This window comes from Zophobas morio, unplaced genomic scaffold (assembly GCF_036711695.1).
Source record: "Zophobas morio isolate AGI-343-1 ecotype UQ-CSIRO unplaced genomic scaffold, CSIRO_AGI_Zmor_V1 ptg000006l, whole genome shotgun sequence".
Taxonomy (NCBI): Eukaryota; Metazoa; Arthropoda; class Insecta; order Coleoptera; family Tenebrionidae; genus Zophobas; species Zophobas morio.
Window position 1 is genome coordinate 1283846 of NW_026972111.1, and position 27759 is coordinate 1311604.

A 27759-nucleotide genomic window follows, 5' to 3' on the forward strand; every position below is an offset into this window, starting at 1 on the left:
AATTTAAAAATTCGAAAAATTGAAAAACGGAAATATTGAAGAACTGAAAAATCGAAACATTGGAGTACATATCGAAAAATCCCAAAGCTGAAACATGGAAAAATTGCTAAATCTAGAAATTATAATTGAAAAATTGAATAGCAAAAAAATTGAAAAATCTAAAAACTATTACACCAAAAAATTGAAAAATCGAAAAACTGAAAAATCTAAAGCTGCAAAGTCGAAAAATAGAAACATAAAAAATTGAAAAAAAAACTAATTGAAAAAATCGAAAAATCTAAAATTTAAAGAGTTCGAAAAATTGAAGAATCGAAATACGCATTGATAACCCCCAAAAATGAAATATCCAAAAATTGCCAAAATGAAAAATCGAAGAAAAATTGAAGAATGGAAAAATCGAAAAATCCAAAACCGAAACATCGAAAAATTGAAATCGAGAAATTGAAAAATTCAAAAATTGAAGAAACAGAAAACTGAGAAATCCCAAAACTAAAATATCGAAAAATTAAACATTTTAAAATTCGAATACACTGAAAAATCCAAAGCCGCAAAGTCAAAAAATCGAGAAATCGAAACGTTAAAAAAATTGGATAATCAAAATGTAAAAAATTTAATAAACTGAAATCGAAAAATTAAAAAATTCTAAAATTTAAAAATCGAAGTCAAAAAATGGAATAACGAAATATCTATTAAAAAATCCCAAAACTAGAATATCGAAAAAATGTTAAATCGATAAATCGAAGAATCTAAAAATTGAAAAATCCCAAAACTAAAACACCGAAAAATAAAAAAATTGGGAAGTCGCCAAACTGAAATTAAAAATTCGAAAAATAGAGAATTTAGAAACGCCAAAGAACAAACAATTGAACAATCGAAAATCGTAAAACTGAAATATCGGAAAATTGAGGAATCGAAAATTGAAAAAATGGATATATCGAAAATGTGAAAAGTCGAAAAATTGCACAATCGAATAATTGAAAAATCTTACAACTAAAATATCGGAAAATTGAAAATCAAAGAACCGAAAAATCGAAAAATCAAAAATTGAGAAATGTCAAAACTGAAATATCGAAAAATTGAGAAATTCAAAGGTGAAAAATCGGGAAAATCAAAAGCCGAAAAATCGAAATTTTCATTTTTCCATAAAAAACTCAATGTCTAGGACAATATTTCAACATGGATTCAAAACCACAAGTTCAGAATTGTTAATTTTTTCCATTTATTCAACAAAATAGTAAGATGACAATTAATTCGGAGGGGAGGGGAAGCCACAAGTTAGATAGTAAAATGTATGTTTATCAAATTTTGAACTTTTTTTGAAAAAAATCTGGATGACCAGAGTAAAAATACGTCATCTCCACTACTACGCTAACAAATTTACAACACATAATACACAAAATAAAATCTACGAAACCATACCTACTCACTTTCAGTTTCATCGGAAGTGAAGACACCTTTCTTTTTCTAAATTCTTTCGAAAAAAATTTCGATAAAAAGATATTCACAAATTTTAAATTTACAATATTTCAAAAAAAAAATCTAATTTTGTAATTTTTTTAACCGTTAACCGTCGAGTTATTTTCTACGTGTGGTAATGAGATGAAACAACCTGTAGATAACATAAGGACAGTAAAATTAACATTTTATTACAAATGTTTGCAGAAAAAAACTGATTTCAACTTGTATATTTTTTTTCCTGAAATTGACGGAAATGCGTCCTAGTTTTGATATATTTATAATTTAATGAAGAGTTTCAAACTCGATTTTGTATATCCGGTCAAAACCGGACTCAAAACCATAAATAAAGTTCAAATTTCAAGTCGATTTCAAGTAAATTAATTAATAATAATTAAAAAAACTTCACGCATTTTTATACTTGATTCTTAGAAGGCCAATTTTGGTGTTCGTTTATATATGCATAAACGGTGATTGCAATCTAATTCTACTCTTCTGCCTCAACAAGAAATTAGTCGAAAACATAGAATGGTAGAATTGTATATCATGTACAAAAGATGAATTTCTCGATTATCACTGTTCTTAACAAGACATTCACATTGAAAATGACAAGAATTTTTTAGCTTTGTGAATCGATCCACATCACCCTGTACAAAGTGACTCATTATAAAACCATCATCGAAATTTTATTTCCCCACATAAATAATAACTTTCTATCCGAGAAAAAGTTGTGCAGATGATTTAGTTATCTTCATTCATCCGACTATGATTCAGCAGAAGTTACGACACCATTCCACATATTCGTCGAAATCAAGATGGAAAAATTCTTGGCGGCGACGAAAACAAAGCTGCACAATTCCGTTCGGAAATGTACGATATAAATTACGATTAAGAACTGTACGGACTCCATTATTAAGTTCTAATTTTATCCCGTCTTATCCAATCCCGACTTCTTGCGTTAAAATAGAAAACGCACGTCGGACCGAAATTTCTTTCGCCGGTTTTCATTGTCCGCACGATAATGAAGTTAACAAAACACCAATTACTCGAGACTTTCGAAATTAATTTATTTAAGACCTTGATAACAAATAATATTTTATTAGTCTAGAAATAATCTCGTTTTTATGTTGTAAAATCGTAAATCTAACTAACACACCTCGTTTACAACATTCGACGAAAACGGTTGTCGTTAGATCGTAATCTCTCGCATTCGTGGTCAGCTTTGCTTATTGAACTTTTATTGACACAAGTTTTTATAATGTGTCGGACGACACCTGATGACTAAATTACTGTTAAATAAATATTTTAGATTCGATAAATCATCAGTGAGTACTCGGTTATTTAACGACATGACGGCACAACGACTATTTTTAACGTTGAATAAAATTTTCATAACAATGCAGATGAAGAGCAGATTTCCCATTTTGTTTTTTTTTTTTTTTCAACAAAGAGAATTAGCGCACGTCACGGCGCAATCCGTTCAGTACGGCTCTGTTTAAGTGATATTGTTTATAAACAATTTCAAATAAATAATCGCGGGTATTTTTATCGTGTTTATAATGCGGGAGCAAACTAAATATACACAAAAGCATGGATCGATTAGGTCTATTGTTTCTTGCGTGGATTTATCACTCGAGATCTTTGTAAACAGAGAGGGACCTCTGGCTTTTATGTAATTAATACAGAAAAGAAAGCTATTTCCAACTAAATGTTTAATTTTAAAGTGGTGTTACCCGAGTTCAAAAACTAGACAAAAATGTGGCAAAGTCGAAATGGTTTCAATTATTATATTGTAATTGTTTTTATTTATCACTTTTTCACCGCAAGCACTTTTCGGTAAAAGCACTAATTAAGTGGAAACATTTAAACAGGTTTACTTGACGCAAGTACATTAAATTTCGTTGTAATGAAATAATCAAATAAGAAATACGGAGAAATTGAAAATATCGAAAACAATGACCCCATGTTTACACAGGTTGGAAATTTGATTTACGTACACGCATTGGTCAAAATGTTCGTAAATCCAGGACTGAAATAAAACTTTCCTTCTCTGTCCCTCTTTGTTTGAAGGTAGGTACTAGACTACATTTTTTTTTTGTGAATTTTTGAAAAGTTGGAGTGCTAGTTTGTGCTTATGGAAAATTTTATCCAATTTTTTAAATCCGTTTTTACAAAAATTGATTATTCGATGATCAAAATTAAATAAAAAAATCAAAAAAGAAATGTTGATTTATGATTGTGTTTTCCTAGCCCGTGTCTGACTTGAATTTAATTTGTTTAAAAAATATCAAGAAGCAGCGACCAAAAAAGATCACTATTTATATGTTGGTTGGTTCTACTTTTTTTGATTTTATGATTTACAAATGCCTAAGAAACTGGGTTTGGTTGTGCTTCAGGGGCGAGGAAAGTTTTGGCAGAACAGCATAAAAACAAGCAAAATATTATCAACATTTTCCAATTTATTTTCTAGATTCTGTTTTTTTTTTGTAAATTTTTAAGCTGCACAAACGTATTTTTTCTTAACGAAAAACAGAGAGATGAGAGAGTGAAAAAACCTAACTGACTATTCCATATTTAAATCTAAACTCAATTTTAACGATAGCAAACGACGTTTGTATTTTTAACCAACGTCGATGAAACGAGGGCATCAATATTTCGCGACTTGTTTAATTTTTAAAGTTTTAAATAATTAAACTAGTCCTCTTTTCATATTTTACAAGCTGTGAGGATTATCATGTTCATTCGAGCTGTTCTAAAGGTGCAATTACAAATAGATGGATCGGGGATGGTATTCACGAAGTTTGGAGATTTTTGAAAACAAGTATTAAGTTTTTACGTCACACTCGACAAGGTTTTATTTTACCATCAACATGATATTCCTAATATAAATACAAAATTTGACAACAATCGGCCCAGTATTTTCGGAGATTATCTGTCTAATAAAAATTGGGACGGCAGACATACAGACGGAAACGGGAGACCTATTTTTTCGTACTCTAGGGGCCATGAAAGGTCAAGAAAACGTAAAAGTAGAGAGTCGGCCGACGGACTCGATTACAATATTACAATTGAAAAATCGAAAAACTGAGGAATCGAAATTTGTGTTGAAAATTAAAGAATAGAAAAATTGAAAAATCCCAAAATTGAAGCGTCAAAAAATTGAGAAATCGAAAAATGGTAAATTTAAATAATCAAAAATCTGAAAATCAAAAAATTGAAAACTGAAATTCTAAACAATCAAAAAACGGAGAAATCGAAACATTGAAGAGTCGAAAAATCAAAAATGCTGAAACACCAAATTTCGAAAAATCGTAAAACTGAAATATCGTAAGACTGAGAAATCGAAAAATAAAATGCAGAAATCGAAAATCTAAAAAGTCGAAAAATTAAAAAATCCCAAAATTAAATATCGAAAAACTGAAAACCGAAAAAAGCCGAACAAACAAAAAACCGAGATATCGAAAAATTGAGAATTTAAACCATCCAAAAATTCAAAATTTAAAAATTGGAAATACTAAAAAAGAGAAAAAAAAACGAAGAACTGATAAATACAAAAAAATTGAAGAATGGAAAATTTCAAAACCGAAACTTCGTAAAATTAAGAAATGAAAAGTCAAAAGATAGTAAATTTAAAATTGAAAACTGAAATATTGAAACATCGAAAAATGGAGAAAACAAAACATCGAAGATCCAGAAGTCGAGAAATGGGAAAATTAAAACTTTGAAAAGTCGAAAAATCAAAAATTTTGAAACAAATTTTGAAAAATTGAAAAATCGTAAAGCTGAAATATCCGAAAACTGAGAAATTGAAAAATAAAATGCAGAAATCGAAAGTCTGGAATGTCAAAAAATTTAAAAATTCCAAAATTAAAACTATCCGAAAACTGAAAATCGAGGAAAACTGAAAAAAAAAACGAAATATTTCCAAAACAGAAATATCGAAAATTACAAAATGTAAAATTTAAAAATTGGAAAAATTAAAAAAGAGAAAAATCGAAGAACTGAAAAATCAAGATATTGAAAAATCGAAAAAAAAAATTGAAAAACTGAACAAACAACAAACCCAGACATCCCAAAACAGAAATATCGAAAAGTTAAAAAATCGAAAACTCTAAAACCGAGTATAACCGAGACGGCGAAATATCGAGAAAAAAAAATGAAGAATGGAAAAACTGGAAAGTCCCAAAACCGAAACGCCGAAAAATTAAGGAATTAAAAATCAAAAGATAGTAAATTTAAGCGATCAAAAAATCAAAAACCTGAAAAATCGAAACATCGAAGAGTCGAGAAAACGAGAAATCGGAAAATCAAAATATCGAATATTCTGAAACAACAAAAATTGAAAAAACGTAAAACTGAAAAATTAAACAGAGAAATCGAAAATTTGTAAAGTCGAAAAACTGAAAAATCCCAAAACTAACATGAAAAAACTGAACACCGAGAAAAGCTGAACAAACAAAAGACTGAAATATCGAAACATTGAGAAATCGAAAAGTCGAAAAACTGTAAATTTAAACCATCCAAAAATCGAATAATCAAAAACCTGAAAATCGAAAAATTGAGAACTGAAATACTGAAAAATCGATGAATGAAGAAAACGAAACATCGAACATCGAGAAGTCGAGAAATGGGAAAATCAAAACTTTGAAAAGTCGAAAAAATCAAAAATTCTGAAACACCAAATTTTGAAAAATTAAAAAATCGTAAAATCGTACAACTGAAATATTGAAAAACTGAGAACCCGGAAAATAAAACGCAGAAATCGAAAATCTGAAAAGTCGAAAAATTTTAAAATGCCAAAATTAAATAGTGAAAAACTGAAAATCAAAATAACTGAACAAACAAAAAACCGAGACATCCCAAAACAAAATTATCGAAAAGTTAAAACTCAAAAACTCTAGTCTAAAACCGTACGAGAAGTCGAGAAATCGGAAAATCAGAACATTGAAAATTCTGAAATACCAAAAATTGAAAAATCGTAAAACTGAAATATCGGAAAAATGAGAAATTGAAAAATAATAATAATAATAATAATAATACTTTATTAAACAGAAATCGAAAATTTGAGAAGTCTAAAAACTGAAAAATCTCAAAACTAAAATATCGAAAAACTGAAACAAAAAACTAAAAAATCCCAAAGCTGAAATATGGAAAAATTGATGAACTGAGAAACTGAAAAACTGAAAAATTGAACAATAAAAAACTGAAAAATCCCAAAAGTAGAACATCGAAAAATTGAAAAATTTAAAGCCGAGAAGTCGAAAAATAGGACGGAAGAATTAAAAATTTATATTTGAAAAATTCGACAAACTGAAGAATCGAAATATGTATTGAAAAACCTCAAAACTGAAATATCGACAAATTGCTAAATCAATAAATCGAAAAAAATTAACTGAAGAATCAAAAAATTGAAAATCGAAACATTGGGGAATCGAAAAGACGAAAAATGGTAAATTTAAACAATCAAAAAATAAACCATTCAAAAAACTGAAAATCGGAAAATTGAAAACTGAGATATTGAAAAATCAAAAAAATGGAGAAATCGAAATATGGAAGATCGAGAAGTCGAGAAATGGGAAAATTAAAACTTTGAAAAGTCGAAAAATCGAAAATTTTGAAACAACAAATTTTGAAAAAGCGAAAAATCCTAAAGCTGAAATATCCGAAAACTAAGAAATAGAAAAATAAAATGCAGAAATCGAAAATCTGGAATGTCAAAAAAAATTAAAAATTCCAAAATTGAAACTATCCGAAAACTGAAAATCGAGGAAAAGTAAAAAAACAAAAAACCGAAACATTTCCAAAACAGAAATATCAAAAATTACAAAATGTAAAATTTAAAAATTGGAAAAATTAAAAAAGAGAAAAATCCAAGAACTGAAAAATCAAGATGATTGAAAAAAAGAATGGAAAAATTCTGAAACACGGAAAATTGATAAAACGTAAGACTGAAATCTCGGAAAACTGAGAAATTGAAAAATTAAACAGAGAAATAAAAAATTTGAAAAGTCGAAAAACTGAAAAATCGTAAAACTAAAATCTGGAAAAACTGAAAATCGAGACAAGCTGAACAAACAAAAAACTGAAAAATTCCAAGACTGAAATATGGAAAAATTAGTAAATCGAAAAATCTAAAACCAAGCAGTCGAAAAACCAAGAAATCGTAACGCCAATACAATTAAAAAAAAATCTAAAATTTAAAAGTCTAAAAATTGAAAAAGTTGAATAACTGAAGAATCGAAATATGCATTGAAAAATCCCAAAGCTGAAATATGGAAAATTTGCTAACGCGAGAAACTGAAAAATTGAACAATAAAAAACTGAAAAATCCCAAAACTAAAACACCGAAAAATTGAAAATACAAAAACTGATAAATTGATAAATCTCAAAACCGAGAAGTCGAAAAGTAGAGAAATGGAAGCATCAAAAAATTTTAAAAATCCATACTTGAAAAATTGAAAAACAGAAAAATCGGAAAATAAAATCTAAAATTGAAAAAAATAAAAAAATTGAAGAATCGAAATATGAATTGAAAAACATCAAAACTGAAATATCGAAAAATTGAAAATCGAAAAATTTAGGAATCTAAATACGTATTGATAGATCCGAAAGCTGAAATTGAAAAATTACTAAATCGATAAATCGAAATATCGAAGAAAAATGAAAGAATTGAAAAATTGAAAAAATCCAAAAATTGAGAAATCGAAAAGTCGAAAAATGGTAAATTTAAACAATCAAAAAATAGACCAATCAAAAACCTGAAAATCGAAAAATTGGAAACTGAAATACCGAAAAATCAAAAAATGGAGAAATCGAAACAAAGATCGAGAAGTTGAGAAATGGAAAAACCAAAAATTTTGAAAAATTGAAAAAACGTAAATGCAGAAATCGAAAATGTGAAATGTCAAAAAATTCAAAAATCCCAAAATTAAAAATATCGAAAAACTGAAAATTGTGGGACACTGAACAAACAAAAAACCGAAACATTCCAAAACAGAAATATCGAAAACTTTAAAATCGAATAAAACCGAGACGTCAAAAATCGACACATCAAAAAATTTAAAAATGTAAAATTTAAAACTTGGAAAAATTAAAAAAGAGAAAAATTGAAGTCACAAGATAGTAAATTTAAACAATCAAAAAATCAAAAATCTGAAAAATCGAAAAACTGGACAACTGAAATACTGAAAAATCGAAAAATGTAGAAATCGAAACATCGAAAATTCTGAAACACCGAAAATTGAAAAAACGTAAAACTGAAATATCGGAAAACTGAGAAATTCAAAAGTTAAACAGAGAAATCGAAAATCTGAAAAGTCGAAAAACTGAAAAATGCCAAAACTAAAATATCGAAAAACTGAAAATCGAGAAACGCTGAACAAACAAAAAACTGAAAAATTCCATAAGTGAAATATGGAAAAATTAAAAAAATCGAAAAATCTAAAACAAAGAAGTCGAAAAATCAAGAAATCGAAACATCAACGCAATTAAAAAAAAAATCCAAAATTTAAAAATCCAAAAATTGAAAAAGTCGATAAACTGAAGAATCGAAATATGCATTAAAAAATCCCAAAGCTGAAATATGGAAAAATTGCTAAACCGAGAGATTGAAACACTAAACAATAAAAAACTGAAAAATCCCAAAACTAAAACATCGAAAAATTGAAAAATCAAAAATTGATAAATCTAAAGCCGAGAAGTCGAAAAGTAGAGAAATGGAAGCATCAAAAAATTGAAAAAATCCATACTTGAAAAATTGAAAAACAGAAAAATCGGAAAATAATAAAATCTAAAATTTAAAAAAATCAAAAAATTTAAGAATCGAAATATGTATTGAAAAACATCAAAACTGAAATATCGAAAAATTGCTAAATCAATAAATCGAAGAAAACCTGAGGAAAAATAAAAAATCTGAAAAATTGAATAATTGACAAGTTTAAAACAGCGAAGAGAAAAAATTCAGGAATCGAAACATCAAAAAAATTGCTGTACGCTCGGGAAGTAAAAACTGATTAACGATTTACCATGCTTACAATAAACTTAAAACATATGCAAAATTTCAGAGCATTCGGTTTTATAGTTTCAAAGTCAAATTGGATACATCGGTTATATAATTTTGATTTTTTTGGAAAATCTGAATGCCAAAGATAAACAAAAGGAGTATCTTATTTTATAAAATTTAAATAATATTTATATTAAAATAATCGGTCCAGTAGTTTCGGAGATTATAAAAATCCGGACACACGGCAAACAGGAAGACAGACGGAAACGGGAAACATTAGAGTTATCCGAAAGAATCGATTACAATACCTGCTTAGCTTGTACATATAGTCAAAATTTATGGTAGAAATACTATTTCCAATGTCTCCTTTTTCCGTAACTAAATAAATGTAAAACGAACTCACCCATAGTTCACCACTGTCTATGATTCGAACACATTATGTTATTAAAACAAACACACTTTGTTAACTTATTTCTACATATTATGTATTTGACCTGGAGTCAATTAACAATTTCTCCAAAAGTATGAATTCTCTGATAAAGAGAGAGGCCACCCTTGTATTTCTAGTGAGTTTCAACATTAATTCAGAAAGGACACTTATATCACTTCCGACACGTGAAGTATAATACTAATAATAAAACACTCGGGTGTACCATTCTTGGGATTTGATCAATTAAAAAATATATAGATAATGGTAGTACTTGTAGTACTAACAAATAACCTTGGAAGAACTCAGCTTAGACAAGTATAAAACGTTGCTGTAAAATTTCAATTTTTTGGGAAAATTTGGAGGCCCGCGGAAAATATCAAGGCAGATTCATAAACAATGAGTACAGGAATATGCTATTTTATAAGCAACAAATAAAGACGGAGTTATAGACCATAGATGTAGAATTGCTAATCTTATAAAATTTAGCTAAGGTTTACTTTGCAACATATCTGAACTTTCACAACAATCAACTAGTTTCGGAGAAATGGCGGACCTACTTTTATATAGATCAAAACGCAAATTTCCTCTGGACAAAGAAAAAATTCTACCCATAAAATCAAATTACAGGAAAAATATACTTATTAAGTTGAATTGAATGTGAAAGTGCTTTTCTCTGACAGTTATTGGGGAATATTTCGCACATTAATCTTAATTATTTCGATATAGAACAAAACATTGTTATTAGGTGTCATTATTAATATTGTCATCTTTACTAAGTATTACACTTTCTATTCTAATCTCCAACTTTTCTTGGTTGTTTCATTTTCATAATGCAAGTAAATGATTTTATATTAGTTAAATTGTATTTATATTGCATATCAAGTATTGTAAGATGGGTAGTCCCATTCACTGAATGAAGTGGTGGGGCCAAATATAAAACCAATGCAATCACATCGTTCTGTTTCGCGCACAAAAACTGTCTTCATCCAGAGTGCATTGACGATTATTACCGCCTGTATGAAGTCATTCATTTGTTTTTCTTTTACAATTACGACGCCAGTAACTAGTTTACAAATAAGCACTTTGAACATTTACATAACCGTGATGAACCACATTCACACATATTAGTTTTCTTATGTCCTAATGTCGTGGTAGCTACTTAATTAAGTCAGTGTTGGTGTTATTAGACATAGAACCCATCATCAGTGACCGTACATTCATCCCATCATCGCAAAATTACGCATCCAGCTGTCGCAACCACAACAGAAACAAACAATATCAAAAATAACACACACCACGAAGTAGCAAGCAAGCGTCCCGATTACTCAGCCCCGTCTAAAAATACCCCGTGATAATCCCGCTCCACTATCAGCATCCGCGGCGCCATGTTCGCGCACCTAACCTCACTTCTCCGTCACGTGACGCGTCCGCCCACGCCGGCAACGTCGCTCCTTTGTTTTCGTCCGTCTTTTGTTCGCGTAATTAAAGCGCTCTATCGTTATCTGCGCGCATAAATTACCCGCGACCGGTTGAAGAATTTTTTGCAGCGGCAATCTGAAATTCTGATAAGGCCGAGGCGTCCGGCGAGCGCACAAAGAACGAAAGACAGAACGAAGAAAGAAGGCCGTTATCAGCGCGGCCGATCGTCGTTTGTTATCTGGCCGGCCGCCGAACGGCCGAACGCGATCCAGAGTGCGGCTCGCGGCAGATGTTCGGTATTTATAAGCAGGCGCTGGAAATAGCTCGGCGGCCAGGCCGGCCCTGGAGGTCGGTTAGGGCCCGGCTGGGCCGGGCCTGTGCTCTTACTCTTATCAGACAATGAATCACGTACCAGGATAGAGAGACACGTCATGATCTTGGTCGGGAGGTCGGTGCGGGGGCTCCCATCGTCGAAAATAGGCAGCGGCTCCTTATCTACCGATAAACAAAGGCGACAGAGCTGATAAAACTTTGGCGGTACATTACACATATTCGAACACTGGGAACACAAAAACAAAGGGACACATCAAGCACACCGACACCAGAAACATGAATTCGAACGGTTTTCACAGCCTCTTGTTTATTGTTTCGCGACGTTTCGGGCGTTTCGGGGCGACAACATCAAGCCGATGCACCGACACGACGAGCACATTTCACGTTTGTCAAGAGCTGGGTTATAAATTAAGGCACTGCCATGGCCACCTTGATTAAAAAGGTGATTTGATTACAGCAGCGCAGGAGGGTTCTTGGCGGTGGTTGGGTCTCTGGCAGACAGGTGGCGACGGCTGACGGTGACGGCGATGCTGCCGAGACCCACGCGAAGAGGTGGGATAAAACCAAACCAGAAGAACTCACGCGAGTCGGACGAGTTGCATAACCTAGAAAGAGAAATGTCAAAGGCGAAGGGCTGCCAATCGGCCAACCCCATGATGATAAAACACTAGGGGGGTTGCAATTTTTTCGCGAACCAGAACCAAATTTTTTTACATTTACAATCGCTGATAAGGTACAGCATGGATTTCAATGGAAAAAATACGCAATTGTATCAGTGAATAGAGTAGGAAATAAATCCTGTCATCTTCTGCTCTCAGTATCGAGATATTGCTGGTTGCCTACTTACAAACTTTAATGCAAAAAGATAAGTAATAATTCGAAAGTATAGTCTTGCAAATTCTGCACGAGTTTTATAAGATTACATACAATTATTTACAAGTTACTTTTTTTTTCAGTAATTTATTTAGTTACTTATTACTTTTAAACAGTATTCATTACTTTCACAATCACTTCTTGCCAAAAATTCGAAGAAACAAAATTATCCTCCCTAATTCAAATGCAATAAATATTTATTAGTGAAATTCAACTTAATCCTGTGAATAGAATAAATGCGTTTCTGGAAGGCACTTAAATTTACAAGTTTTACATTTTATTTAATGAAATTGATTTGTTTGAAAGTTATATTGTTCCAGATTTTTACGGTCCTATATAATAGGTTGAAAACCGAAAAAAACTCGGTGTTGTTATATTTTCCTCTTAAAATGAGTACAAGCAATACACACGTCACACCAGAACATGTGGAAAGAGATTATATTTTATAAAAAAGTTCACAAATTCTCCACTGGAAAAAATAGGCTTTTACAAATTACACAAAACATTTGCTAAAGTTGTTTTTCTTTCTTCTTGTTAAGTAATATTTTAATGCAAATTTCAAAACCATAAACTGATATTTACAGATTTTAGTTTAACTAACAACAGAGTATCACGAATATCAACCAAATCCCGGTCTTATTATTCACAGAAAAATACATCTCAAAGTCGTTAAAATGATATTTGAAGAGCTTATGTATCATGGTTTCCTAAACAAATTATATAATACAACCAGATATAATAATCGCAACAGGTCAGGTAAACGATTCGTACAAAAAAAACCAAAATAATACTTTTGAATTAAAAGTAATTGCAAAAGTAACTGAATTACTTCCAGTTGTGCTGTACTACAAAGACAAGTGAAAGAAAATGTAGGGAAAAAGGCAATAAGTTGCTGAAAGTGGTGTGGCGTATAGGAGAGAGAAAATGTGATTTCGCGAATTTTATTTTGTTAATGATAACTTCTATAAGTTAAAATAAATATATGCGTGGAATGTGCAACCTAGATGTACAAACTACTCAAAAACATATTTTTTACTTCTTGTAGAGAAATAAGGATTTTGAAATTAAGCTCTTAATAACTAGGTTCACGACGATTAAAAAAAATCATCAGAATTGAGACATGCATATATTTTACCCTTTCTTCTTAATAATTTATACATGGCTTTGGCCATCTTTTCACAACAAGAAACTTAAAACATGGTTAAAACGGTACATTTTAGCAATGAAATATGGATTTTGCAATTGTCGGGCGGCATCGATATTTCTTTAAACAAATTTTCCATTTTAAACATGTTTTAAGTTACATGTTGTGAAAAGAAGTCTACACATATTAAAACAAAAAGACAAAATATAAGCCCGCCCACCCGCCCTATCGCAATTGTGATGATTTTTTTTATTCGCCGTGAACCAAGGGGGCGGAGCATAACTGCAAAACACTTATTTCTTTACAAGAAACGAAAAACATGTTTTTGAGTATCGTATTGTTTAAACAATGTTATGTATATTAAAAAAAGGGTAAAATACACAACCCCACCCACCCACCCCCTCTCAATTGTGATGATTTTTTTTTATTCTTACAAACTTAAAACGTGTTTAAAATGATGATAAATTTTTGTAGAGAAACATGAATTTTAAAATTAGGCTCCGCCTCTAGGTCTGGCAATGAATGAAAACTTCAGTATTATTCAGATCAGGGCAGATATGGGTGGGGCTTAATGTTTGTTTTTAACTTAAACATATCTTACGTGGTAATTTCTTATAGAGAAATAATAAGGATTTTGCAATTAAATTTCGCTCCTTTGGCTCTCGACAACAAAAAAATCGTCACAATTGAAATAGACGGGTAGGCGGGGCTGATATTTTGGCTTTTTCTTGATATATGTAGTCGTCTTTTCAGAACAAGAAATTTAAAACATGTTTTAAATGGTAAATTATTGTAGACAAATATGGATCTTGTAATTAAGCCCCGCCCCTCGATCTGACAACGAATGAAAAATCATCATATTTGAGAATTAAGATTGGGGCGGATATAGGTGGTTCCTAATCTTTGGCTTTTTTTTTTCTTCATACATATACATACTTTTAGTATTCTTTGAACAAGACGATACTCGATAACATTTTTTTAAATTCTTGTGGAGAAATAAGGATTTTGCAGTTAAGCTTCGCCACCTTGAGTCACGACGAATAAAAAATACATCACAATTGAGATAAGGCGGGTGGGCGGGGCTACATTTTGCCTTTCTTTTCTTAAAATGTGAAGTCATCTCTTCACAACGAGAAACTTAAACATGTTTAAAATGGTAAATTTGTATGGGGAAATATCGATTTTGCAATTACGCTCCGCCCCTCGGGCTGACAACGAATGAAAAATTCATCACGACTGAGATCGAGAGGGATGGGTGGGACTTCTCTTTTGGGTTTCTTTTTTAATTAATACATTTAGTTTTCTTTGTATAACAAGGTTACCCAAGAACATATTTCACATAGTAATTTCTCGTACAAAAATAAGGATTTTACAATTAAGCTCCGCCCCTCGGCTTACAACGAATAAAAAAAATCATCAGAATTGCGTTAGGGCGGGTGGACGGGGCTTATATTTTGCCTTGTTTTTCTTAATATACCTAGCCATCTTTTCACAACAAGAAACTTAAAACATGGTTAAAATGGTACATTTTTGCAAGGGAATATGGATTTTCCAATTGTGAGGCGGAGCTTAATTACAAAATCGATACTTCCTTATACAAATTTTCGATTTTAAACATGTTTTAAGCTTTATGTTGTGAAAAGAAGTCTACATATACTAAAACACAAAGGCAAAATGTAAGCCCGCCCACCCGCCCTATCTCAAATGTAATGATTTTTTTATTCATCGTGAACCAAGAGGGGTCCGCTTAACTGCAAAATACTTATTTCTTTAGAAGAAATTGAAAACATGTTTTTGAGTATCGTGTTGTACAAACAATGCTATGTATTTTACCAAAAAAAGCCTAAATTTTATAAACCCCGCCCACCCACCGCATCTCAATTGTGATGGCCTTTTTTTATTCTTAGAAACTTAAAACATATTTAGAATGGTAAATTTTTGTAGGGAAATATGGATTTTGCAATTAGGCTCCGCCCCTCGGTCTGACAACCAATGTAAAATTCATCACAATTGAGCTTGGGATGGCTTAATTTTTAGCTTATTTTTGTTAATATCCATAGTATTCTTTCAAAAACACAATACTCAAAAACATATTTTCTACTTCTTGTAGAGAAATAAGGATTTTGCAATTAAGCTCCACCCCCTTGGCTCACGCCGAATTAAAAAAATCATCAGAAATAAGACAGGGTTGGTGGGTGGGGCATATATTTTGTAAATTGTGTTTCTTAATATAAGTCGTTTTTTCACAACAAGAAACTTAGAATATGTTTAAAATGGTAAATTTGTATAGGGAAATATGAATTTTGTATTTATGCTCCGCCCCTCGGTCTGACAACGAATGAAAAATTCATGACGACTGAGATCGAGACGGATGGGTGGGGCTTCTCTTTTGGTCTTCTTTTTTAATTAGTACATTTGGTTTTCTTTGTATAACAAGATTACCCAAGAACATATTTCACGTGGTAATTTCTCGTGGAAAAATAAGGATTTTACAATTAAGCTTCGCCCCTCGACTTACGACGAATAAAAAAAATCATCAGAATTGCGATAGGGCGGGTGGGCGGGACTTCTATTTTGCCTTGATTTTCTTAATATACATAGCCATCTTTTCACAACAACAAACTTAAAACATAGTTAAAATGGTACATTTTTGTAAGGGAACATGGATTTTCGAATTGTGAGGCGGAGCTTAATTACAAAATCGATATTTCCTTATACAAATTTTCGATGTTAAACATGTTTTAAGCTTTATGTTGCGAAAAATAGTCTAAACATATTAAAACACAAAGGCAAAATGTAAGCCCGCCCACCCGCCCTATCTCAATTGTAATGATTTTTTTTATTCGTCGTGAACCAAGAGGGCTCAGCTTAACTGCAAATTAGAAATTTAAAACATGTTTAAAATGGTAAATTTTTTAAGGGAAAAATGGATTTTGCAATTAGGTTCCGCTCCTAGCCCTGGTAACGAATGAAAACTTCAATATTATGTAGATTTAGGTTTGTGGGACTTAATATTTGCCTTAATTTTTTTCTAAATCTACACAGTATTTTTTGAATAACACGATGAAGTTTATAAATCCCACTTTAGACTAAAAAAACCAATTTTGCTTATGCAACCAATAATACGTGAGGTGTCAAAACTTGCAGGAATTTTGATTCATAAGCTTAGCGCATCGATTCATAAAAATATTCTTAGAAATTATAAACTCGCAAACAAATTGCTAAATTGAGGGGAAAAGAATCTAAATATTAAACATAACTTGAGTTCTTGATATACATCTGTTTTACTGGTTGCCTAACATTCTAGAAAATATTCCACTTCTAGAGTATACTGGCACAAGAGATAAACAGTTTTGTGACTTTAACTTTTTCAACCCCGTCGTCCGTGAAAAAAGATCAGGTTAAACTAACTGAATTTGAAGTAAAAAAAAACGGCAAATGTCACGTTTTGTAAAAAGCACTGGTTCTAGACTTTTTTGTCATTTATTGACTTTTCAATTAAAAAGCCGCATGGTAACATAGTTAGAAAGATTTAAAAATTTCATAACAATTTAATTCCAGAGTACACTTTTTCTTGTTAAAATACTAAAAATACAAAAATAAGCGTCAGCAAAACTAGATCTCTCGAATTTTGAGTTTCCTTACTATTTTTATTAAAATAATAAGTTTTACTTGAAATTCGTTTCTACCGTCATTCGCACACAACTTTTGCAAACCCCTTACACTAGAAAACCTCTAACAAAAACTCTAGCGAATAACAACCGCAAAAATAATCAAAACCAGCGCACTGATGGCCTTCACACCATTGCTGCCATTGCAGGCTTCAGTAAAACACTGGCAGCTCAGTTCCTTCTTAAAATTGGTGTTGGACGTCATGCAATAATCTCCATCGTATTTTTCAAACTTGATAAACCCACAGTGCCTGGTAATCCTCGTCTCTCCACTATCCACCAACGTTTGGACAGTCTTTCGGCAAAAAGCACCTGGCTTCGCACACTCAATGAGTGTGGAGGTGTCACCGGAATCTATTTTGGCGCACTTGGTAGACGTGTGGGAGGTGCAGTTGTGACACTTGATGCAGTCGGCTAAAAAAAATGTGCACTACGCAGCAAAAGTAACTTTAAAACACTCACCTGTGTGGATCACTGTGACGACAACCAGAAACGCGGCGAGAAGTTTCCACAACATTTTGCAGTTTTGGTGTGTTGTGGTGTTTTTATTAAACTGTTAAAAAGGATGGATTCAATTCGGAACGCGAACTAGCGGAAGCGGTAGATGGAAGTATCCTATTTCATACAAAACTAGTCGAACCTGTTGGTCCACTTTCCCGTGCGTTATCTTCCGAGTTGTTGCTTCCTTGATCTACACAGTCGCATACATTAGGTAAACAATAGTGCGGGTCGTTTAATGATTTTTGCGCACTTAACACCGATAAACATACTTATGTAGGCACAACATGTATACAAACTATGCAACGCTTTCTAAATTTAGACGACGTATTCATATGGTGTGTTCGTCAATGTGCACAACCGAAAAATTTATTTTTAGGTGCGTTATGTTCAGGGTTTCAGATGGAGGCACCGCCTGGATTTTGTATTTGCGCTGCGCATTAACTCGCATTTGAGTGAATGGAGAAAAAGCGGATCGTGAAGGTGCTAAAAGCTGGTGGAAAGTTTTTGCTGTGGTGTATGGAATACGGGAAATCGATTAAAAAATAAAATCTGGGTTAAAATTAAGTACTCAAACAGATCTTGCTTCGACCTTCGAGGACTGCGATTTTATAGATTAATTTGTAGGTGACGTCAAATTTTTATAGGGGAAAAATACACCACTTTTGACGCGTACAGTGTAACACTAAAAATAACAGTAGTGTTTTTAGAATTTTGAGAAAATTAGGTTTTTTTTTAAGACAAAACTAAACGTATTTTGTCATGTTTATTTTATTGTTGTTTTTATTGTTGAACAAAATTTAAATGACTCATTTTTTAATGTAGGCAACCAACATTCCTTTCCTTCAGATATTTAAGAAAAGTTGTATCAACTCATTTTTAGACAAAATGTTCCGACACAACAGAAAAAAAGTTTTATAAACACTGGATTTGCTTAAAAAATTTAAGAAGACTATTCAGTTTTTGGAATGCAGACAGTTTGAAATTCGCCCTAATGTTACAGTGTCTGTCAAAATCTAAAGTAAGCGGTTCTATAGTTAAACTTACTTAAGGGCCGTTATAGCGACATAAAACTTTTCCTGCAAGAAGTCTGCGAAACTTGTACACGAAAATAAAGGTACTCAAGGACATATATGTCAATTTGTTTCATTTACGTCACCTATTCATCGTCTGTTCCCTACGTGGTTATTTTTGTTGCATTGATTAGATATGCACATAATTGACTTTGACCCCGAATATTGCGAAAACCGGTATCGACATAAGATTATTTTTCCTGATAGTTCCAGGGTCGCTGGAAGTGCGCTAAAAATTCTACGATTTTCGATGCTCGTCTGCAGTCCTGTTGACTGAGGATTTTTTAGTAACACCCATTTTCGAATTTTTAAAAATTGTACAGATTTTTGGTTTTTTAAATGTACAATGTTTCGATTTGCAAGTTTCTGAGTTTTTGAAAATTTTAATGTATCAACATTTGATTTTTTCAATTTTTTAATTTACAGTTTCTCGATTTTCCAATTTTCCATTTGTGAATTTTTGCTTCTTCAATTTTTCGATTTTACAGTTTTCTGATTTTAGGTTTTCTAGTTTTCAATCTTTAATGTTTCAGTTTTACAATTTTTGGCATTTTTTATTTTTTGATTTTGTAATTTTTCGGTCTATCAGATTTTTGATTTGCAATTTTTCAGTTTGTAAATTAAATTTTTCAAGTTCTTAATTGTTTAATGTTTCATTTTCGCATATTATAATTTTTAATTTAATTCGAAAACAAGAAATTTGTTAAAACTGAAATTTTTACGATTTTACAGTTTTACCCATTTTTGAGTTTTTAAAAATTCTTAGATTTCCGATTTTGCATTTTCTCGATTTTCTGATTTTTGTTCGATGTTACAATTTTTCGATTTGCAATTTTTCGAATTTGTTTTAAGTTTTTCTAAGTTTCTATTTACCAATTCTTGGATTTTTCGGTATTTCGATTTTATATTTACTTAGATTTTTAATAGTTCTAAATTTTCGACTTTTTACATTTTCGATCTTACAAATTTTCGTTTCTTGGATTTAATTTTTTTAATGTTTTGTTTCTTCGATTTTTCATTTGTAGATATTTTAATTTTCCTTTATTTGAATTATTAAACGATAATTCAAATTTTCATGTCTTCAATTTTTGATTTGCAGTTTTTACCTAGTTTTCGATTTTTAGTCTCTTCGAATTTTGGCTTGTGAATAATCAAGTTCTCGTTTTTGTATTTTTAAATTTTGGACAAAAAGAACAAGTTTATTAAAACTGAAATTTTGAAAAATTTCAAAGCAGGATTTGTTTTCATGTTGCTCTTGGAATTGGAAATTTAACAACTGAAAAAACGAAAACATAAAATACCGAAAAATTGAGAAATCTAAAAATAATATAAAGAACCAGTCTAAAAGGTGAAGCAACGAAATCATGAAAAATCGAAAAATTGAAAGGTGCAAAATCTAAAAAATAAAAAATTTAATGTGGAAACGGCAAATTAAAAAATTGCAAAATTTCAAATTTGACGAGAAACTGAAGAACCGAAAAATTCGAAAATAGAAAAATTAAATTGGAATCTCAAAAAATATTGGAGAAAGGAAAAATTAAAAATCGAGGAACGGAAAATTCGAACCACTGAAAAAACGAAAGAAGAAAAAATCGAAAGTAGAAAACTAAAAAAGTTGCTAATCGAAAAATGGATTTATTGAAAAATTCGAATTTAATTATGGAGACAACAAATACTTCTAAGATGAGAGTTAGAATAATTTTGTTCTGTTACCATAAACACGCTACATTTTTGGAATAAGCACGTTGAGATCTCTATCCTTGAATTTTTTGAGAATTTTTAGACGACTTTCAAGAATGAAATTTTCCACTATTTTCCCCCCTTACGCAAATTTCGACCCATTTTCGACGATTTTCGAAATCTAACTAAACACTTTTTCTTGTAGATTTCGGACCGCAAATGTCACTTTCGGCTTTATTTCTTCAATAAGTCTAACCATTTTTCCAGAATCGCCCGTTGAAATAACGCAATTTTTAAAAATTTCAAAACCGAATTTTCCGAAAATATTGCCCCGTTACCACAAACACGCTATACATATTTTTGGAATCAGCACGTCGGGATCTATATGCCTGAATTTTTTGAGAATTTTTATCCGTCTTTTCCAAAAATGAAACTTTCCCTTATGCAAATTTCTACCCATTTTCGACGGTTTTCGAATTTTAACTAAATACATTTTCTTGTAGATTTGGGGCTGCGGAAGTCACTTTCAGCCTCATTTTTTCGATAACTCCAACCGTTTTTCCAGAATCAACCATGGAAATATCGCAATTTTTAAAAATTTCAAAAAATTCGAATTTTACATCGAATTTTTCGAAAGTTTGAAAATTTTAATTTATCAACATTTGAATTTTTCAATTTTTTAATTTACATTTTTTTCAGTTTTTCAGTTTCTCGATTTTTAATATTTCGATTTTCCAATTTAATTTTCCATTTGTGAATTATTGCTTCTTCAATGTCTCGACTTTACAGTTTTCTGATTTTAGGTTTTCTAGTTTTCAATTTTTAATGTTTCAGTTTTACAATTTTGGGCATTTTTTATTTTTGGATTTTGTGATTTTTCGGTCTACCAGTTTTTTGATTTGCAATTTTTCAGTTTGTAAATATTAAAATTTTTCCTTATTTTACGTAATCGAGGTTTCAATTTTTAATTTAGCTTTTAAATTTTTCAAGTTCTCAATTGTTTAATGTTTCATTTTCCCATATTATAATTTTTAATTTACTTCAAAAACAACAAATTTATAAAAACTGACATTTTCACGATATTACAGTTTTACCCATTTTTGAGTTTTTAAAAATCCTTTGATTTCTGATTTTACATTTTCTCGATTTTCCGATTTTTGTTAGATTTTACAATTTTTCGAATTTGTTTTAAGTTTTTTAGAGTTTCTATGTACCAAGTCTTGAATTTTTCAGTATTTCGATTTTATAGTTACTTAGCTTTTTAATTTTTTCGATTTAGAATTATTCAATTTTATAGTTTCTGGATTATACAATTTTTGGTTTTCCAGTTTTCCAGTTTTCAATTTTTTGAAATTTTTAGATTTTCGATCTTGCAAATTTTCGTTCCTTGGTTTTTCGATCTTGCAAATTTTCGTTTCTTGGGTTTAAATTTTTTAATGTTTCGTTCCTTCGATTTTTCATTTGTAGATATTTTAATTTTCCTTTATTTGAATTATTAAACGATAATTCAAATTCTCTTGTCTTCAATTTTTGAATTGCAGTTTTTACCTAGTTTTCAATTTTCGAATTTCAGCTTGTGAATAATCAAGTTCTCGTTTTTGCATTTTTAAATTTTAGACAAAAAGAACAAGTTTATTAAAACTGAAATTTTGAAAAATTTTAAAGATTTGTTTTCATGTTGCTCTTGGAATTGGAAATTTAACAACTGAAAAAACGAAAAAATAAAATACCGAAAAATTGAGAAATCTAAAAATAATAATAGAAAGAACCAGTCTAAAAGGTGAAGCAACGAAATATTGAAAAATCGAAAAATTGAAAAGTGCAAAATCTAAAAATCAAAAATTTAATGTAGAAACCGCAAATTAAAAAATTGCAAAATTTCAAATTTGACGAGAAACTGATGAACCGAAAAATTCGAAAATAGAAAAATTAAACTGGAAACTCAAAAAATATTGGAGAAAGGAAAAATTAAAAATTGAGGAACGGAAAATTAGAACCACTGAAAAAACGAAAGAAGAAAAAATCCGAAAGTAGAAAACTCAAAAAGTTGCTAATCTTAAAATGGATTTATTGAAAAATTCGAATTTAATTATGGAGACAACAAATACCTACCTTCTAAGATGAAAGTTACAATAATTTCTCACATTTATTAGAAATATACAAATATTGGAAAAAAATATTGTCCAGAAATATATGGGTTAAAAATAATACAAATAATAATACAGCGCAAATTCGTTGCTGAGGCATTGCTTTATCTGCCCCATAGAACAAGCTGCCCCTGATAAACAGGTCGAGATCTATAACACTGAATTTTTGAGAATTTTTGGACGACTTTTTCAAAAGTAAAATTTTCCACTATTCCCTGTAGATTTCGGGCTGCGGAAGTCACTTTTGGCCTAATTTTTGCGATAACTCTAACCCTTTTTCCAGAATCGCCCATAGAAATATCGCAATTTTTAAAAATTTTTAAAAATTCGGTTTTCACATCGAATTTTCCGAAAATTTTGCTCTGTTACCATAAACACGCTATATTTTTGGAATAAGCACGTTGGGATCTCTATCCTTGAATTTTTTGAGAATTTTTAGACGACTTTCAAAAGTAAAATTTTCCACTATTTTCCCCCCTTACGCAAATTTCGACCCATTTTCGACGATTTTCGAAATCCAAGTAAACACTTTTTCTTGTAGATTTCGGACCGCAAATGTCACTTTCGGGCTTATTTCTTCAATAAGTCTACCCATTTTTCCAGAATCGCCCTTTGAAATAACGCAATGTTTAAAAATTTCAAAACCGAATTTTTCGAAAACATTGCCGTTACCACAAACACGCTATACATATTTTTGGAATCAGCACGTCGGGATCTATATGCCTAAATTTTTTGAGAATTTTTATCCGTCTTTTCCGAAAATGAAACTTTCCCTTATGCAAATTTCGATCCATTTTTGACGATTTTCGAAATTTATTTAAACACATTTTCGTGTAGGTTTCGGGCTGCAGAAGTCACTTTCAGCCTCATTTTTTCGATAACTCCAACCGTTTTTTCAGAATCGACCATAGAACTATCGCAATTATTAAAAATTTCAAAAAAGTCGAATTTTACATCGAATTTTCCGAAAGGTTTTGAAAATTTTAGTTCATCAAGATTTGAATTTTTCAATTTTTTAATTTACATTTTTTTTCAGTTTTTCTGTTTCTCGATTTTTAATATTTCGATTTTCCAATTTTCCATTTGTGAATTATTGCTTCTTCAATTTTTCGACTTTACAGTGTTCTGATTTTAGGTTTTCTAGTTTTCAGTTTTCAGTGTTTCAATTTTACAATTTTTGGCATTTTTTATTTTTTGATTTTGTAATTTTTCGGTCTACCAGATTTTTAATTTGCAATTTTTCAGTTTGTAAATATTAAAATTTTTCCTTATTTTACTTAATCGAGGTTTCAATTTTTAATTTAGCTTTTAAATTTTTCAAGTTCTCAATTGTTTAATGTTTCATTTTCCCATATTATAATTTTTAATTTAATTCAAAAACAACATATTTATTACAACTGAAATTTTCACGATTTTGCAGTTTTACCCATTTTTGAGTTTTTAAAAATCCTTAGATTTCCGATTTTGCATTTTCTCCATTTTCCGATTTTTGTTCGATTTTACATTTTTTCGATTTGCAATTTTTCGAATTTGTTTTAAGTTTTTCAAAGTTTCTGTTTACCAAGTCTTGAATTTTTCAGTATTTCTATTTTATAGATACTTAGATTTTTAATAGTTTTAAATTTTCGACTTTTTAGATTTTCGATCTTGCGAATTTTCGTTTCTTGGATTTAAATTTTTTAATGTTTCGTTCCTTCGATTTTTCATTTGTAGATATTTTAATTTTCCTTTATTTGAATTATTAAACGATAATTCAAAATTTCATGTCTTCAATTTTTGATTTGCAGTTTTTACCTAGTTTTCCATTTTTGGTGTTTTGGAATTTTAGCTTGTGAATAGTCAAGTTCTCATTTTTGCATTTTTAAATTTTGGACAAAAAGAACAAGTTTATTAAAAGTGAAATTTTGAAAAATTTTGAAGCAGGATTTATTTTCATGTTGCTCTTGGAATTAAAAATTTAACAACTGAAAAAACGAAAACATAAAATACCGAAAAATTGAGAAATCTAAAAATATAAAGAACCAGTCTAAAAGGTGAAGTAACGAAATATTGAAGAATCGAAAAATTGAAAGGTGCAAAATCTAAAAAATCAAAAATTTAATGTGGAAACGGCAAATTAAAAAATTGCAACATTTCAAATTTGACGAGAAACTGAAGGATCGAAAAATTCGAAAATAGAAAAATTAAATTGGAAACTGAAAAAACATTGGAGAAAGGAAAAATTAAAAATGGAGGAACCCTTTTTCCAGAATCGCCCATAGAAATATCGCAATCTTTAAAGATTTCAAAAAATTCGAATTCCACATCAAATTTTCCGAAAATTTAGTCCCGTTACCATAAACACGTTGTATTTTTGGAATCAGGGAGTGGAGATTTATATCCCTGAATTTTTTCAGAATTTTTAGAAGACTTTTCCAAAAGTGAAATTTTCCACTATTTCGAGCTCGTCGGGTGTCATTCACCAAGTTTATAGAATTTATTATTATTATCTTCAAAAGTAGGGAATAATTCCAAAATAATTGTGTAGGTTGACGTCACTAGGTTAATTGTCAATTTTATGCAGACACAGTTTTATTCGGATCTCTATACTTATACTAATTACCGTTAAATACAAACTAAAGAGCTATTATTACTCCTAAAATAGGTATGTTAAACAATATTGAGAAAAATTAACACACATCACATTTTTATTTCATCTTCTAAATAAATATTTTGACCATTTATGATTATGGTTATTAATGTTATTAAAAAACGCAAAAAATGCAGTTTTATCGTCGTCAATATTGATAAGTTATTTTCAGGATCCGGATCTGCTGTACTCACACGTAATAGTGGTTGCCTATCTACGAGCACGAACATTTTGTAAGAACAAGTTGAGTTTTATTGTTTGAATTGATTCCTTGAAACTCTTGTCTTTTTTTTACTACATAATTGACAAGACAAGAAGAACTAGAATTCTTTGAATAGTAATTGAACCGCCACAACATGAGTCAATAATAAAATAAATCAGACGGGACATGAAATAAAACTACTTCCAGGTTTCCACTGTTTAATTGCCTCCATTTTCTTAATTACACCGACAACAACAAAGCTTTATTTAATATTCTCATAATTCAATCACTCCAATTAAATTAACAATATAAAAAAACGAACGATTCCTAGAAACTTTTTTCTAAATAACCCACCCACTTACAACTTACTTTCCTTATTTAAATATATACAGACCTAATTAACATAGTGGAATACCCACTAATTTTGACTTAAAAAAACCTCCTCCGAAGAAAACCTCCAACCGCAGCACTGCTTTTCTCAACTGGAGTATCCTCCACTTCGTCCACCTTCTCTTCCACCTTTTCCACGACATTACCAAACATACCTCCCAGCGAAGGCAAAAACGAGCTCTTCTCCGGCTCCACGACTTTAATTTTTTCGGCTTTCTTTTCAGTTTCGTCTTTCTCCATCGCGGCTCCAAAGAGATTTCCGAACGACGGCAAATACTGGGTCTTCTCGGGCTCGACGAGTTTCTTAGTTTCCTTCACCACCTTCTCCTTCGCATTACCGAACAGACCAAACGAAGGCAAAATGCTTTCTGGTTCCTTTTCCTCTTCTTTTTCATCGTCAGCGTCGTCTTTGCTGCCACCAAACAAACCAAATGACGGTAAAAGACCTCCGTCGTCCTTCTTGTGTGGGAGCAGTTCTGGGGGTTTGACGTGGTTCTGGGAACCTCCGAAGGGTAAGTTGGGGAGGCTGTCAGTGATGTGGAAAACATCGGCGGCTTTGACTGTGTCTTCCACCAAGTTGCCCACACTTGCGATGCTTTCACCTATGCATTCTTGGGTGTCTTTCAAACCTTGGCCCACCATGTCAACTAAAATAAAATTCATTCATAGTTTTTCTTTGTGTTTGTTTTGTTGCAAGAACTTACCGGCTTCGTTTGCGATGTTGGTTACATTTTCAGTAGCTGCTTTGCAAATCCGGGCGGTTTTGTTGATTTGGCCCTCCACGAATCCTTCGGGTTCCTTGAGGCCCAGGAGTCTGCGAATCGGACGCAGGATTATGTTCAAAATAGTCGAAATGTAGAACCAGATAAGATTTTTGAAAATGCTTGTTGGCGTGGGAATTAGCGACGGGAACATCTTGACTGAGTATTTGCTTGATTCGCAATATCGAGAAAGTACCAGGTCGGTGAAATTCGAATGAGTTTTATTGGACGTGCCGAAAGGAAAAGCGGGGTCAAGGGTTTTTTGATGTTTGGAAGTAAAATTGACGATAAATGTAATAACAGTAAAATAATTTTTTAATGGATAAAGTTAAATTCGTTGGATGTTTGTTTTTGATAAGTTGTGTTTTTGGGAAAACAAAAATAAGCGAGCGTAAAGGCGCCGCGTCGGAGGAATTTTTGGATGAAGGTAACAACTTTGGCGTGTACTTTATTACGATTTCTTTTTTTCTTCTGTCAATGGTATGTTTTGTATTACATAATGTAGCAGTTTTTATTGTTATTATATCTGATATAAAAGATAATTCGTAGTAGATTTTTTCTACTAATTTGCCAGAAATGAATTTTACAATTATTTCAGAGTATTCTATATGTTGACTTCTCTTACAACGAATTTATTAGACATATTTCTTTTTTGGAAATAATGTAACTTGTATTCCTCAAAAGTTTAAAGAAATAATAACTGTTTTTCATTAAGTTTTTCAAGATTTAATGGAAAAAATGTAGGATTTTTCACTGAAACGCACCTCGAATAGCACAATCTTTCAAAAGAAAAAAATATAAATACCAAATGGAACAATATAGAACGAATAGTAACAGAAGCGACAAAAAGACACGTGAGTAAAACAAAAGCAAGGGAAAGGAAAGAATGGTTAGACGAAGAATGCGAAGCAGAAATAAAACGTAAAATTATATATATTATTATATTTTGTTTTTCTTTCATATAGATAGTATTTTTTGAACAACACGATACTCAAAAAGATGTTTTTAATTTCTTGTAAAGAAATAAGTATTTTGCAGTTAAGCTCCTCCCG

At 30.9% G+C, this 27759-nt stretch overlaps 3 protein-coding genes across 5 annotated transcripts in view; all 3 read right to left on the reverse strand.

The window, feature by feature from the left end:
• Nucleotides 1-12169, reverse strand: part of LOC135123301 (uncharacterized) — a 106821-nt gene extending 94652 nt beyond the window's left edge. Inside the window, exon 1 of one of the 2 annotated variants that reach the window (XM_064047829.1) lies at nt 11719-12169. In XM_064047829.1, coding sequence (XP_063903899.1) covers nt 11719-11856 — 138 coding nt within the window. In that variant the 5' untranslated portion in view covers nt 11857-12169. The remainder of the gene's footprint in view (nt 1-11718) is intronic. The other variant, XM_064047828.1, reaches the window with a different exon arrangement.
• Nucleotides 12170-17187: 5018 nt separating this feature from the next.
• Nucleotides 17188-18933, reverse strand: LOC135123289 (uncharacterized). 2 transcript variants are annotated; one of them, XM_064047803.1, is made up of 3 exons: nt 18873-18933; nt 17790-18018; nt 17188-17741 (listed from the first exon to the last, which is right to left on the reverse strand). In XM_064047803.1, exons 2-3 carry the CDS (start codon nt 17842-17844, stop codon nt 17404-17406), a joined length of 393 nt encoding a protein of 130 aa, XP_063903873.1. In that variant the 5' UTR covers nt 17845-18018; nt 18873-18933; the 3' UTR covers nt 17188-17403. The 2 variants fall into 2 exon arrangements, with proteins under 2 accessions (XP_063903873.1, XP_063903872.1); XM_064047802.1 differs by lacking the exon at nt 18873-18933 and having other exon boundaries at nt 17790-18356.
• A 6861-nt stretch (nt 18934-25794) lies between these two features.
• Nucleotides 25795-26906, reverse strand: LOC135122956 (uncharacterized). The gene is made up of 2 exons (XM_064047455.1): nt 26651-26906; nt 25795-26593 (listed from the first exon to the last, which is right to left on the reverse strand). The coding sequence occupies exons 1-2, from the start codon at nt 26859-26861 to the stop codon at nt 25986-25988; spliced, it is 819 nt and encodes a 272-aa protein (XP_063903525.1). The 5' UTR covers nt 26862-26906; the 3' UTR covers nt 25795-25985.
• Between the last annotated feature and the right edge of the window lie 853 nt (nt 26907-27759).